This window comes from Martes martes (genome assembly GCF_963455335.1).
Source record: "Martes martes genome assembly, chromosome: 7".
Classification (NCBI taxonomy): domain Eukaryota; kingdom Metazoa; phylum Chordata; class Mammalia; order Carnivora; family Mustelidae; genus Martes; species Martes martes.
Window position 1 is genome coordinate 63570304 of NC_137894.1, and position 13841 is coordinate 63584144.

At 51.8% G+C, this 13841-nt stretch overlaps 2 protein-coding genes across 3 annotated transcripts; one reads left to right on the plus strand and one right to left on the minus strand.

Moving 5' to 3' along the window:
• Positions 1-399: 399 nt before the first annotated feature.
• DUOXA2 (dual oxidase maturation factor 2) lies at positions 400-3657 on the plus strand (the record flags this gene model as incomplete). The annotated part of the gene is made up of 6 exons (XM_080807471.1): positions 400-546; positions 1668-1725; positions 1989-2123; positions 2381-2594; positions 2890-3104; positions 3464-3657. 6 exons carry the CDS (start codon positions 400-402, stop codon positions 3655-3657), a joined length of 963 nt encoding a protein of 320 aa, XP_080663597.1.
• Positions 3658-4261: 604 nt separating this feature from the next.
• On the minus strand, positions 4262-13605 carry DUOXA1 (dual oxidase maturation factor 1). 2 transcript variants are annotated; one of them, XM_080807470.1, is made up of 9 exons: positions 13543-13605; positions 13166-13243; positions 12737-12815; positions 7620-7796; positions 7223-7280; positions 6747-6881; positions 6318-6531; positions 5853-6070; positions 4262-5136 (listed from the first exon to the last, which is right to left on the minus strand). In XM_080807470.1, the coding sequence occupies exons 4-9, from the start codon at positions 7764-7766 to the stop codon at positions 4880-4882; spliced, it is 1029 nt and encodes a 342-aa protein (XP_080663596.1). In that variant the 5' UTR covers positions 7767-7796; positions 12737-12815; positions 13166-13243; positions 13543-13605; the 3' UTR covers positions 4262-4879. The 2 variants fall into 2 exon arrangements, with proteins under 2 accessions (XP_080663596.1, XP_080663595.1); XM_080807469.1 differs by having other exon boundaries at positions 13450-13573.
• Between the last annotated feature and the right edge of the window lie 236 nt (positions 13606-13841).

The following is a 13841-nucleotide window of genomic DNA, read 5'->3' on the forward strand; positions in this document are numbered from 1 at the left end:
CCTCTTATTTGCAAGATCTCTTCCGAGCTGCACCCAGCTGCCAAGCCCTGTCATCCACCCAGCAAGCTGCCCAGGCTGCTATAAAAGGGCTCCAGGTCTTGTACCACTTTCAAACACAGAGCAAACCACAGAGCCTTGAAAGTAACTGGCTATAGCCAGTGAGCAATAATTCCTCTCTCCCGCCTCCGCAACCCTGCCTGGGCCAACCCAGAGCACTTGAAGGCAGCCAGCCAGCCGCTGTGCTTCCTTAGGGGCGAGTTGAGGAGCTCAGACTTGACCAGCCCGTTAAGTCCTGTCCAAGAACGCAGGGAACAGGGTAAAGAGAAGTGCCACCCCAGGCTTGGTTGCCAGGTTTGCACTTTTCCCTCTCCAGCGGACCCAGCTTGGCCCAGTTGCAGCATGACTCTGTGGAATGGCCAGCTGCCTTTCTACCCTCAGCCCCGGCATGCCCCCGGCTTCAGCGTGCCATTGCTCATCGTCATTCTGGTGTTCTTGGCCTTGGCCGCCAGCTTCCTGCTCATCTTGCCTGGGATTCGTGGTCACTCGGTAAGCGGGCACTAGATGCTAGGGCCTGAGGGTCATGGGCAGCTTGTCTGTGAAAGACCTAGGACAGGTGCTACTGTAACAAGGGCCTCCGTGACTAGTCAGATGAAACGTTGAACCAGAGGAGCATAGGTGGAGCAGAACTGGAAGTCTGGTACAGCAGGGACCCCTCCTTGCCCAAGGACTGGGAGAGGTGGAGGCCCTGTGTAAGACATTCTAGACTGATCCTACTTGGATCATCCAAGAGGCTGCTGCAGAGAGTGGGTGCCCAGCCCAGTAATCCAGGAGCTAATACTGATCCTCACATGCTGCCAGAGTTTCCCTCCTCTCCTCAGACTGTGGCTGCACTCTAATCTCAGCCTTCAGGTGCTGACCAGTCGACCAAGAGGACAGAAACCAGCAGCTGAGACTGGTGTGCTGGGTTGAGATGCATGTGTATGGGTGCTCCCATCCTAAGGACTGAGGGACTTCTTCAAAGGATTTGAAGCTGTAGCAGACTGAGTACTTTTCCTTGGGCAATTCCCCCCCCCCCCAACACACTACCACCACCTCTCCCTGCTCCCAGAACCTAAGTTGTTTTTCCAGTCTAGGAGTACCTGGCCTCCCTGAATTTTGATCTGTGTCAGTTTCCTTGGGATATTCCTAGGAATATCTGAGAGGCTGCATTCCTACCTCCTCTACTTGGCAACAGGACCCTGGGGCTGCCCTCTCCTGGGGGAGGTGACCCCAGCCTCCCTGGCACTTCTGGACTCACTGAGCCTCATCATAGTAGTGACTCCAGTAGCCAGCGAGACCAGGACCAGGAGCCAGGTAGCTGGGGGAGTGAAGGTGATGTGATAACACCAGGCAGGGAGCCAGGTTGCAGGGTGGACTGGGAAATGGGGCTAGGGAGGCAGAAGTGCACGGCTAGAAAATATCAGAAATGCCAGTGGCTCCAGAGGGACTTGCACAAAAAGCAAGGCTGACTTTAGCTTTAAAACATCAGGAATATAAGTGGGAAAAGAGTATGGGGCAAGAAGGGACAGTTGCAGGGTCACTAAAGCTCTAGGTGGCATGGGGTCAAGGGAGGTCTTGGGGACTCTGGTGGCAGTTACCAGGCCTGACCCAGGTACCTGTTCCTCCAGCGCTGGTTCTGGCTGGTGAGAGTTCTTCTCAGTCTGTTCATAGGCACGGAAATTGTGGGTGAGTGTGTGGTGCCACAGATGGGGAGAGGACCTGGGGTGAGGATGGAGGTGGATGGAGGGCACCCGGGAAAATGGAGATTTGGGGTTTGTTTGCTGCACCCTCTTTCCGTTCTTCAGCTCATTCTAGTGCCCACTCTTCCACCCTTACCATGCATACCATCTCTCTGCACAGTGTCCTACCTGCCATCACCACTCCCCTCATTCTATCTCCCCAATCCTCTCCCTAACCCTCCCCTCCGACACTGGTGTCTCTCCCCACAGCCGTGCACTTTAGCGCACAATGGTCAGTGGGTGGGATAAACACCAACACAACCTACAAGGCCTTCAGTGCAGCACGAGTCAGCGCTCACGTTGGTCTCCACGTTGGCCTGGAGGGAATTAATATTACGCTCACAGGTGAGGGGGCTGGGTCAAAGTGAACTTCTGGATTGGCAGACCCCATGGCTGGGGGGTGTGTGGCAGGGGCAGCTGGAGGAAATCTCAGACCCCACCGGCTGGAATAGTTTTTAGCCCTCATGGATCCGAGTTTCCCCCAACAGTTGCCAAACCCATTTCTCTCACACCTCCCCTTTCTGACACGTACTAGCTTAGTTGCGGTGTCCCGGGTTGTGCGCAGCTCCATGACCCCTGTCGCCTTCGGCTTCCCATCGCAGGGACCCCAGTGCAGCAGCTGAATGAGACCATAGACTACAACGAGCACTTCAATTGGCGTCTGGGTGAGAACTATGCCGAGCAGTACTCGGAAGCCCTGGAGAAGGGGCTGCCCGATCCTGTTCTCTACTTGGCGGAGAAGTTCACGCCAAGCAGTCCCTGCGGGCTCTACCGCCAGTACCGCCTGGCGGGACACTACGGCTCCGCCACGCTGTGGTGAGCGCGGGGGGGGGGGGGGGAGGCATGTGGGAGGGAGGGAGTGTCGGGCGGGGCCGGAGGATGTGAGGTCTAGCTACAGCCCCACTGCACCGGCCGTGAGAATTACCGCCTCTCGGGTCGGAAAGTCTTGAGGTCCGCACGGACGGTCGAAACCCGGAGAGACCCAGCAAAGGCCCGGGAGGGTTCCCTTGCGCCTTCGCCATCCCAGCCCCGCCTTTTGTTCTGTGGTAGGGACACAGAGCAAGCGAGGCTGGGGGAAGCCAGCTCACTGTGCGGCGGGTCCCCTCCGCAGGGTGGCGTTCTGCTTCTGGCTCCTCTCCAACGTGCTGCTCTCCATGCCGGTCCCGCTTTACGGCGGCCTCGCTCTCCTGATCACTGGCGCCTTCACGCTCTTCTCCATCTTCGCCTTCGCCTCCATCTCCAGCGTGCCTCTCTGCCCGCTCCGCCTGGGCTCCTCCATGCTCACCACTCACTACGGGGCCGCCTTTTGGGTCACCCTGACCACGGGTGAGGACCAAGGGGATCGATTCCGGGAGGCTGGGGGTGGGGACGGGATTTATACTGATGTGTTCGTCTCCCGTTTACGGAATGAGTTCACATATATTATCTATTTTGCTTCTATTAGTAGTTCCTAGAAACAGGCAATTATGCCCATTTTACAGATGAGGCAGGGGGTTCTGAAGGGTTGGGGGTTTGCCCCAGTTAGCGCATGAATTTATGCATCACGTAATCCATATTAGAGGTCTTTCTGCCGTGTGGGTGGGGGGAGGAAATGCAAGGGGTAGCCCCCAAGAGTTGTAGGGGGCAGGCCAGATTCTGGCCTAGAGCCCTGACTACCCTATTTCTTTCTGTCCGCGCCGCCGCAGGCGTCCTGTGCCTCCTCCTCGGAGGGGTGGTGGTGAGTCTCCACTACTCTCGACCCCGCGCTCTTCGCACCTTCTTGGACCTAAGTGTCAAGGACTACGGTAGCCAGGCGAAAGGGAACTTGCCTCTCATCCTGAGCAACCCACTGCATAAGCAGTTCGGAGCCCTGGACTTAACGACCAGCACTAACCTTTGAGGGGTATTCAACCTCGGACTCCTACCCGGCCTCTGCTCCCTGCAGGCCGGATAGCAATACCTGCTGGGCTCCCCGGAGGGTCACTGCGCCGCAGGCGCCAGAAAAAGCAGGCCGCCTCAGAAGTGCCGCGTGCCTGCGCCCGAGGAAAGGTTTCCCAGGGTGAGCTGTAAATAAATGTTTTCCTTTTTAAAAAAAAAAAAAAACTTGTTTCTATTACATTCCATGGCTTTTCCAGGCTTGGGGGATATGAGTCCTCGGCAGATTTCCCTGGGTTGGAAACAGCCTGCTCCATTTTCTCTGCGTTGCCACAAGGCTCTGTGAGAGGGGCGCCCTCTAGTGAGCCCAAAGGGGAACCCGCCTGAGCCAGCGTCTTCCTGAGCTGCCCCAAGGTGGATGGCAGGTAGCAGTGACCAGACAGGTCGCCTTCCCATTTAATCCCCCTCTGCTGGCTCAGCTGAGTGGACTCGGAGGGAATGGCATTTCTGAGGTCATTTGCTAACCAGTTTATTCACTAAGAGGTAGTGTCCAAGGGCCACTTGGTAGATGTCAGCAAGGCATAAAAATGTAAATCCTGGGATTTTTTATTTTTATTTATTTTTTTTTTAGGTCCTTAGCAAGACCTACAATTTTATTTGGCAAATTTGAGACGTGAAGCTTAAAGATAATGTAGCACATTCAGTTAATATTAGACCTGGGACAAGAAGTTTGGTTTCTTCTGCGGCCCAGGGCTTTCATTGTACCAAGAGATCACACAAGTAAAAGAAGGACAAAAGGGACCCAGGTAAAAGGAAAATAAGAGGTACAGAGGGATGAGGGGGACTACATGGGAATCACATTGTAATCCTCCCACCACACACACACACACACACACACACACACACACTATGTAGATGAAGCAAAGTTTCAATAAATGGCCCCTCAAAGAGACAGGGCATCAAGGGAAGACAGGGTTGCTGTGCAGAAATGGGCAGCACCTGCTTGCTCTTAACATGGAGACAGGATTTATAGGCAGCCCCAATGTCTGTTTAGCATATTAGGGCTTTTTGTTTGTTTTTGTTTTTACACCAGTAGGAAGAGGCTCTTTTTCCGACTCCACCTACAGATTGGGGCTGGAGACAGATAGGATATAACCCATCCTGCAGTCAGTTCTGGCAGGTTTATGGGGCTCCAATGATATCTGCAACCAGACTGGAAGTCCAGGTGTCCACCAGGGAGAAGAACCTTATAGGGCACAGTCAGGCTCTCTGTGATGCTCCTCCTTACAGCATGCCTCCGAGGAAGCTTCTGACAGAGGAATGTCCTGGGGCTCAGGACTCTCAGCTGTGGACCGGTATCGTGGGCTCAGGAGTCCCCCTTCCTCAGGATTCCACTCCAGCGCAGGATCCTCGCCTGTACTCTGGTTGAAGAAAGCCTTCAGCCTCTGGGGCTGCACCCTGTGGGCCACTGCCATGGCCAGGCCGAGCAGCATACAAAGCAGTCCTGGGAATGAGACAACAGGTGTCCTGCCTTGGTGATAGTAATGCCCTCCCAAGGACATCTTCTCCCAAGAGCATCAGAACAACTCTAAGAGAATTGCTGGAGTCCCTGTTTCAGGGCAACTTGGGCTCAGAGCAGTGACTGACTTAGGGTCAGATGGCTGGCGTGGCTCTGTTGTTCTGAGTTTGAGACTCTAAGCCCAGTGCTCTTTGCATTACATCTCAAGAGAGAGAGAGAGAGAGAGAGAGAGAGAGAGAGAACTCTGAAAACAGAGAACCCTGGGGAAAAGGCCAAGCACAGAGGAGGAGGAATGAGAAAGGGCATGAGAGAAGAGGAGAAGAGAAGAAACCGCAGGACAATTTAGGACTATGTGAGGCAGGGGAAGAGAAGGATGGGGGACACAGAGACACAGAGTGTTTGGTGGAAGTGAGCAGGGACATAAGACTGGAAGATTTGGGAAAGAGCTGGATGAAGAGAGAGTGAGGGGCTGAAGGAAATGACGGAGACAGAAGACACAGGGAGTAGGCATCTATGGAGGGGGTCGAAATGGGGAGAGAAAACCCAGAGATGAGTGATGTAAGAGAGATGGAGCTTTAACGAGAGGAAAGGTGTCCTGGCCCCCAGAGGCAGACCCTTAACCCCCACCAATATGGTGGTCCCTGGCCCTCCCTCCCTGGCATTAAGCCCTCCAGTGTCTGGTCTTCAGGGCTGCACCTCACCTGTGGTCAATGTGAGCCAGAAGGCAGGCCCATGGTGAGTGTGCAGCGTAGCAGTACCCAGGCGCAGGGCACAGGGTGATGTGAGTGACGTGGCCGTGGAGAAGAAGAGCAGTCCCAACAGCTGAAAGATGCCTGTGGCCAGCATCATGTGGCCACCGTAGACCAGCACGGGCATGGACAGCATCACGTTGGCCAGCAACCAGCAAAGGAAGGCCACCCTGGAGAGCCAGGACCCATTGAAGGCTGGCCAGGACACCTCTACTTGGAAGGACCCAAGTGGAGGCTCAGGGACCCAAGCATGCCCCAAAGATGTGAGGTAGGGATTTCTGCCTATAGGTTTCCCAACCAAGCACTGTGGGGCTGGTGCCACCCTGTCCCACCAGGGATTTCCACATAAGTGAAGGAAAGATAGGTAGAAACTCCATTCCCGGGTCTAGGCCAGCAGGGCCTCCATCCCACCCTCACCAGAGCATGGCTGAGGTGTAGTGTCCCGCCAGGCGGTACTGGCCATGTAGACCACATGGGCTGTTCGGGGTGAACTTCTCAGCCAGGTAGAGCACGGGGTCCGGCAGCCCCTTCTCCAGTGCCTTTGTGTACTCCTTGGCATAGTTTTCACCCAGCCGCCAGGTGAACTTCTCATTGTAATTGATGGTCTCATTCAGCTGCTGCACTGGGGTCCCTGGGGAATGGGGCAGGTGTGCTCAGCAGGAACCCCAGGACCAGAGTGGACATTTGTCTGGGTAGGGGCTCATCACATTGGGCAGAGGGACAGGAGCTGGTCTCAGTCTCTGGAAATCTCCCTTCCTACCATCCCCCCCATCCTGTAGATCCAAATTAGATCCCAAAGACAGAGAAGAATCTTCTCCTCCCTCCCAGGTAAGAGCCATCCCTCACCTGTGAGTGTAATGTTGACTCCTCCCAGACCAACCTGCAGCCCCACATCAGCGCTGATCCATTCGGAACTGAAGGCCTTGTATGATGTGTTGGTGCTGACCTGGCCCACGAACCACTCAGAACTGAAATTCACAGCTGGGGTTGGAGAGGTGGACATGTGGGAACTCAGGAAGGTCCAGGCATTACTGGGTTAGAGTCAGAAGGAGAGCTACAAGGGGTCTAGTTCTGTTTTGCTCATAATTGAATATCCGTTAACTAGATCAGGGTCTGAATCAAGGTTAGTTTGTCAATAGTATGTTTGCCCCAAGATGAACAAAGGGTCAGAATCCAAGATTTCCTTTGGTGACACTCTGCTTACGGCCCTACCACCCCTCCCTCCCCTGAAGCAGAAGATGCCATGAGGAAACAGGGAGAGGAGAGGCTGGCTGCAGAGGGAACTAGATAGGACAGAGGCAATTGACCAGGATTATACTCACCCAGGATCACAGCCCCGATGAATAAGCTGGTCACCACCCGCAGCAGCCAGAACAGCCTCTGAGTCACAGGGTGGGTGGGTTTAGGGATGAACACCCTCCTTCTAAATCCACCCTTTCTCTTTCCAGACTTGGGTGTGTGTGATGTGGGGGGGGGGTTCTAAAACTGGGGTCACTTGGTCAATTGTGATCAGAGTGTCTGGCATGTAATAGGTGCTCAATAATTATCCATTGAATCAATGAGTAGGGAACTCCCTCCTGGGGGGTGGGGGTGGTTGACACCTTCTCAGGACTGAAGTCTCTTTCCTGAGTCTGGTTGTAGTCAGAGAGTCTGGCCCCCTCACCTTGAGGCCAAGATCTCTCTGGGGCTGGGGTCTCCAGGGCTGGGCTTGTTTCTCACCATCTTGCCCCGAATGCCAGGCAGGATGATAATGAAGGTGACCAGTGCGGTCACAAAGATGGCAACGATGACGGCCAAGGTGGTGTCCATTGGGAAGATCGGCTTGCGGCCCACATAGAAGGGGAATGTGTGTCCCAACGTAGCCATTTTGCCAGGGTTGTGCAGGGGAGGTGTATGCTGTAGGACAACAGGCATGTATGTCTATGTGCCAGGCACTGTTCTTGGTGCTGGAGATACAGCAGAGGATAAACTAGCCCAGGTCGCTCAACTCTGGAGCTCACCAGATGCTACTGCTACTGCCATTCCTCCGCCCCTCTGCCATTCATCTCCCTTTGTTTCGACTGTGAGGGCACAAGGGTCTTGGCCTGATCAGTCTCTGTTGCCCCATGCTCCTTTCCTAACCTGCAGGTCCCCTAAATCAGGGCCCCAACTACCCTCGAGCATTCTCTGCTCCCTCTGGGACTGTCTTAAGAAATATAATTCTCTTTTATCTCTCTCAGGCCTCCAGCACAATCAGACAGATCATAGGACATAAAAAGATCTATGTTTACTATCAAGTGAAGGCATAAGGGTGAAAGATGGTATAGATTACAAAAAGTTGGCTTTCCTTCTCAGTCCCCAAAGAAACAAAGGCCAGAAAGCACTGCTAAGTATCTAGTCCAACTACATCATCAGAGGGCTGATTCCCAGGCCTGGCACTGCTCGCACTGGTCTGTCCAGCTTTCTCCAGCACCCTGGCTCCTGCTCTGGCAGCTCCAGAATAAACAAACTAAACTGAGTTCACTTTATCTTCCAGTCAATGATTCCAGCTCTGCCAGTATCCCTGTGTGTGATCTGTACTGGAGCCTTGGTTTGCCTGGGAGGCTCCATTATTTAGAGTCTGACCCGGTAGTGTCTTGTTAAGCGATGTAGTGAAAGAGTAAGTTTGGAGTTGTGCGGCTCTGTGTCTGATTTCAGCTTCTGCCACTTCAATAGATGGGAAAAAGGGGACATTTTATTGCTCTATTTATCTCTTTATCCAATCCTTCTTGGAGGGAACCCTGGGCTAGAATCAGTTCTGGGTCCAGTTCTATTCCTCACTAACTTTAAAACATTGGGCAGTCAAATGACAACCTCCGTGGCCCTTGGTTTCCTCATCTACATTTGTTTATGATTCTCTCCAGCTCCGCTCTATTCCTAAATTCTGTGATTCTTCTTCAATACTTCGTGGCTCCCAGCCTTCCACTCTCTTCCTCGGCTGGCCACCTTGTATGCTGTCTCTGGGGTAGCATAGTGTCAGGCAAAAAGACAAAGTGACAGTTTTCTTTTAATCCTGTCTTTTGGACAAGTCACATAACCTCTGAGTCTCAGTTTTCATATGAAGTTTTGCTTTTTTTTTTTTTTTAAACTCTTCAATTCTTCCATTCCAGAGGAACAGGTATCTCTTTTCCTCCTGGGCTCTCACTCCAATCCTGCCTGCCTTCACTACCACCTTTCTTATTAGCCATGCCCTTTCTCTTTACAATTTTTCGGCTTCTCTTTCCCTGTTGGCTCTTTCTTCCAAGGATATGTGTAAATTTCTCCCATCTTAGGAACACAAAGGAACACAAGCACAAGACTCTCTCCCTTGACCTTCTTAGTCCCCTCCAGCTACTATCTTATCCCACTCTCCCCTCTTCACAGCCACGCTTTCTGGAAGAACAGACTATGTTGGTGTTTTCACTGCTTCATCTCCTCAACCCATTGCAGTCTGGCTTCTCTCGCAAGAACTCTCCAACTTCTCCATTAGGTTACCACAGGCTAAATCCAAAGGGAAGTTTTCACTTCCCATCCTTCTTGACCTCCCTGTGGTACTTGGCATATGGAAGTTTCCCTCTTTCTTGTCCTCCTTAGACCTCCATGACACCATGCTCTCCTGGGGTCTTCTGCCTTTGGCCATTCCTTTTGTGGCTCCTTTGCCAGTCCTTCTGAAATGTTTCTGTTTCCCAAGAGTCTGTCTTGGTTTTTTCTTCTAGCACTCTTCATGATTCCCTAAGCAAACTCATTTATTTATCATTTATTTTTTTATCATTTATTTATTTATCATTTATAGGTTTATCAAACTCATTTATTTATTTATCAACCCATGGCTGATGCATCTCAAATATACGTCCCCAGGTTGACCTCTTACCAGGGCTCCAAACACAAAAGGTCCAATTACCCTGTTGCATTTTCACTTGGCTTTCACATGGATGCCTCAGATTTAACAGGTCCCACACTGAATTCACTGTCTCTGCTCTGCTTTTTATTGTTTTGTCTCTTTGGTGGCATCACCACTGTATCAATAAAATAAATCAGAAAGCTGGACCATCTTACCTCCTAAACATTTCTTGAAACCATCCATTGTTTCCTTCCCTACTGCCCTAGTTCAGCCTCATACTATCTTGCCTGGTGCCAGAACATTTTTTTTCCTAGCAAGCAAATATAATCCTTTTACTTCTTTGCTCTGGGAGAGCAGAGAGTAGACTTCAATCACAATCTCACAATCACATATGAAGTCCTCTGTAATCTGATCTCACTATCGTCGCTTCTCTGTCTTTGGCGCAGCCTAACCTCCAGACATACTGAATTATTGGCCTCTTCCTGAATCTGACATGCTCTTTCAAGTCTTCATGCCTTTGTATGTGCTATTTCCTCTGCCTGGAATGCTCTTACCCTTTAGCAAACTCCTTTTCACCCTTCAAGTCTCGGCTTGTGTTACTTCCTCTGTGAAGTTTCCTCTGACACTATTGGGCCAATGTGGATGTTCCCACCTCTAATAATCTGATTACATTTTGAATATACCTCCACGATCACAATAATTACACTCTATTGTAACTGTTTGAACATCGGTCTCCCCATTAGCTTCTAATCTCCATCTTTGCATCCCCAGCATGTAGCATATACTACTCAGTCTGTGGGGTGAATGAACGAATATATGAACAAGTGACTTCCTCTCCCTGGAGGTGGCATCTTCTATTTCACACACAAGAGGGAGCTCTAGAAGGTATTAAACTGTCATTCAACATTGTCACCAATATAGGGCTAAGATTGGGCAGGAAGGGATTTGACCAACCCTGTCCATTTTTAGTGCTTTCACAAAATTTTGAGAGAGCCTCTTCCAGTAGTTGGAATCCAAAGCATGAGTGGTCATGTTTAATCGAATCTGAAACATACATTTCAATTCTAGCTGAAGACAAATGATTAATAACTTGTGGATTAAGCTATCTTTTATAATATGTGATATGCTACTTATTTTATTTATTGGCCTAAGAATATTTTATTTATGACACCTAGACTGAAGCCATTACAATTGTGATAGAAGGCTATATTTTTAAGAAAAGTCTATAAAATGTAAAACATCTTGGGTAATAAGGTAGGAAGATAAAGCAAGTTTCCTGATACTGTGAATATATTTTATATGCCAAAATTTCAAAAACAAACATTTGCAATATAAGCAAATAAAGTGTAATGTATTTGGGTTAGCGTTATATGTTAGCATTATTCCTACATATATTTTAATGGGAGTTTGTAAAATATTTTACAAGAATGGCTCATCTCTATTAACATCATGCTTCAAAGAAACACTAACAAAAGGCTCTCTAAGTACAAAAGAACAATGTTAACTTATTTCAGTTCTCCAGAATATTTATTAAAGATGACTAAAGAAAAAAGATAGTTGGTGGATAAAATTCACCTCTTTTAATTTCTTCTTACTTAACTTAATGAATTAGGTTTTCCTTAATTTGCATCCCCTAATCTAAAGTTAATTTTGGATGACCCTGATCCCAAATTAGTTTTAATTTATGAAGGCAACAGGCCTCCTGCATGAAGTGGTGGGACTGAAATGAAAAGTCCCTGTGCCCAGCCATCCTGTTCTTCCTACAAAGCTTGTAGTTTCCCTCTGGAACATCTTCCTCCTTGGCTTGCCAAGGAGGCTCTGACAGTAGAATTTCCTCCAATCTGAGAAAAATCTCTTGTCAGTCTTCACTTAGTTCTCCCCTAGCTTGCCACCATGACTGGCAGATATACACAATGGACACCGATATAAATAAGACAAGATACAGTCAGACATACACCTACAATTTCATGTAAACAGAAATATAGACACAAGAAGTAAGTAGTTCTCAGTAACATAGAGAACTGGACACAGAAGCCCTCAATTAGAGGACCCAGTGACAAAACTGAGGTGCTTTCTCAATGGGCTGGGCCAATCCCCACACTCGGGTCCTCCTTCTTCCCTGGCCTGGAGAAATAAGGGTCACTTTTTCCCCTTTCTGAACTCCTTTAAAATACTGAAACATTTCTAATGCTCAGTTGTGTTTCAGACAGTTATCTAAACTTTACCTATCTCAGGTTGAAGTGGGGTTCCTGTGTGTGTATGAGGGGTGGGCAGGAAATAAAGTTATACACCTTTAAGAAAATTCAGCCTGGTACAGTTGGTCTTTAGTATTCAAAGTGGTCACATGCTTTCTTAGTGCTCTGTGGCCCCTCTTGTAGCCTCCCTCTGCCCACCTCCCCCATCTTCTGGAACCCAGAAAGACTAGAATTCCCTACAAAGGGGGAATGGGTGACATGGCTGGAGTTGCCACAAGTTCTGGTTGATGATACACAGCGACTAGAATGTAGCATTTTTTTTCCTCTGGTTGGGGTTGGTCCCATTCAAAGTTTACAGCTCTAGCTGGCTATGGGGACCCTGTCAGGAGCTCCTGTCCCAGCCTCTTCTCTTCAAGAAGGCGTGTGGACACGTGTATGTGTGTTGTTGCACTAAGTGTTGAAGTAGAAGATCTGAATCCCCAGTAAGGGCTGATGTGAGTAAGGAGTCCCGGGGTGCTGAATCATGCAAGTCAAACTATCTAGTCTCCAGGTAAGCCAAGATAAGGATCCCACCTCTGTAAACCTAGTGGCATTTATGGCCTCCTCTTCATTTCTTACGAAGGCCTCTTTGATGAACGGGCTCTTGATCTGAACTTGCCCTTGGGTGGATGCGAGAAGTACGCCCCTAGGGGCCGGGGCAGGGACGGCACTCTAAGGCTCCCTTCAACATCCACCCTACAACCGGGGCCACACCGACCCCAGCAGCCCCATCCCCGCCACTCACACCCGGATCAGTTTCTTACCTTCGCGTCTCGCAAACGATGCGTGCGTGGCAGCCCGCGCCGCTCGCCTCCTCCTTGTGGGACCTCACGGGCAGCGCTTCTGGGGGTGGGATTAGGACGGAAACTAGGGCCAGATGTTCTGTCACTGAAAACGCACTCCCCTTTTCTCGGCGGAGCTCGCGTCCCACCCCACGCTTCTCCTAATGCACTGAAGGACCAGGCTTCGACCGGACAAACCGGGTCCAGGGTGCTTCCCCGCCCACCACTCCAAGTCGCTCTCAACCTTCCCAGACCGCACCCGAGGCTCTGAGGCACTGCACACCCCCCACCCCCGTCCTCGGCCTGGGACAGAGGAGGGACGGCGCACAAGAGCCGTCCCCTCCGCAGCCATCCCTCTGGCCCCCCTCCTACTGCCCCCTGCCCCGAACCCCGGGCGGCTCCCGCACAAACCTAGCGATGCAGTCCGGGGTCCGGCGGGGCGCAGGCGGGGCTCTAGGGCCTGAGACCTCCGAGAGCTCAAGAGGAACCCTGCGGGGTGTCGGGGGGTGCGTTGGTTAGGGTTGCCACAGACTCCTTCAGGGTCGTTGGACGAGTGCCTTGCTTGGACGCCTGGCCTGGACTGCCGGCATTGACCGATCCTCTTGGTCTTGGAGCGCACATCCGAAGGTGTGGAAAGTTTGGGGGAGCGCCTCCCCGGTCCCCCCACGCCCGCTCCCCAGCCACAGCAGACTTGCCCCTTTCGCTGTCCAAGTGGCCGCACTAGCCGAGCCCTCGCCACGGACGGGACAGATGGCCCGCGTGAGCCCTGCGAGCCGGCGCCGTCTCACCTGGCGCGTCCCGGTCCCCTCGGAGCACCTCGGCGGGTCCCCGACACGCCGGCTGGTACCCCGCCCCACTCCGCCCCGCCCCGCCTCGCCTCGCCTCAGAACCGGCCGCGCAGTCCTTCTTCACCCCCAGCCCCGCCCGCCCCGCGCAGAGCTGCGGAGGAAGCCGGCCGGGAGCGGGCGTCGCTGCCGCGCCGCGAGCGGGGAGGAAGCCCATTCGCCCTCAGAGGTCCAGGGACGCCGCCGCCACAGGTCAGACCCGGACGGCCCGTGGGCCTAGGTGCTCCGGGGGAGGGATCTCC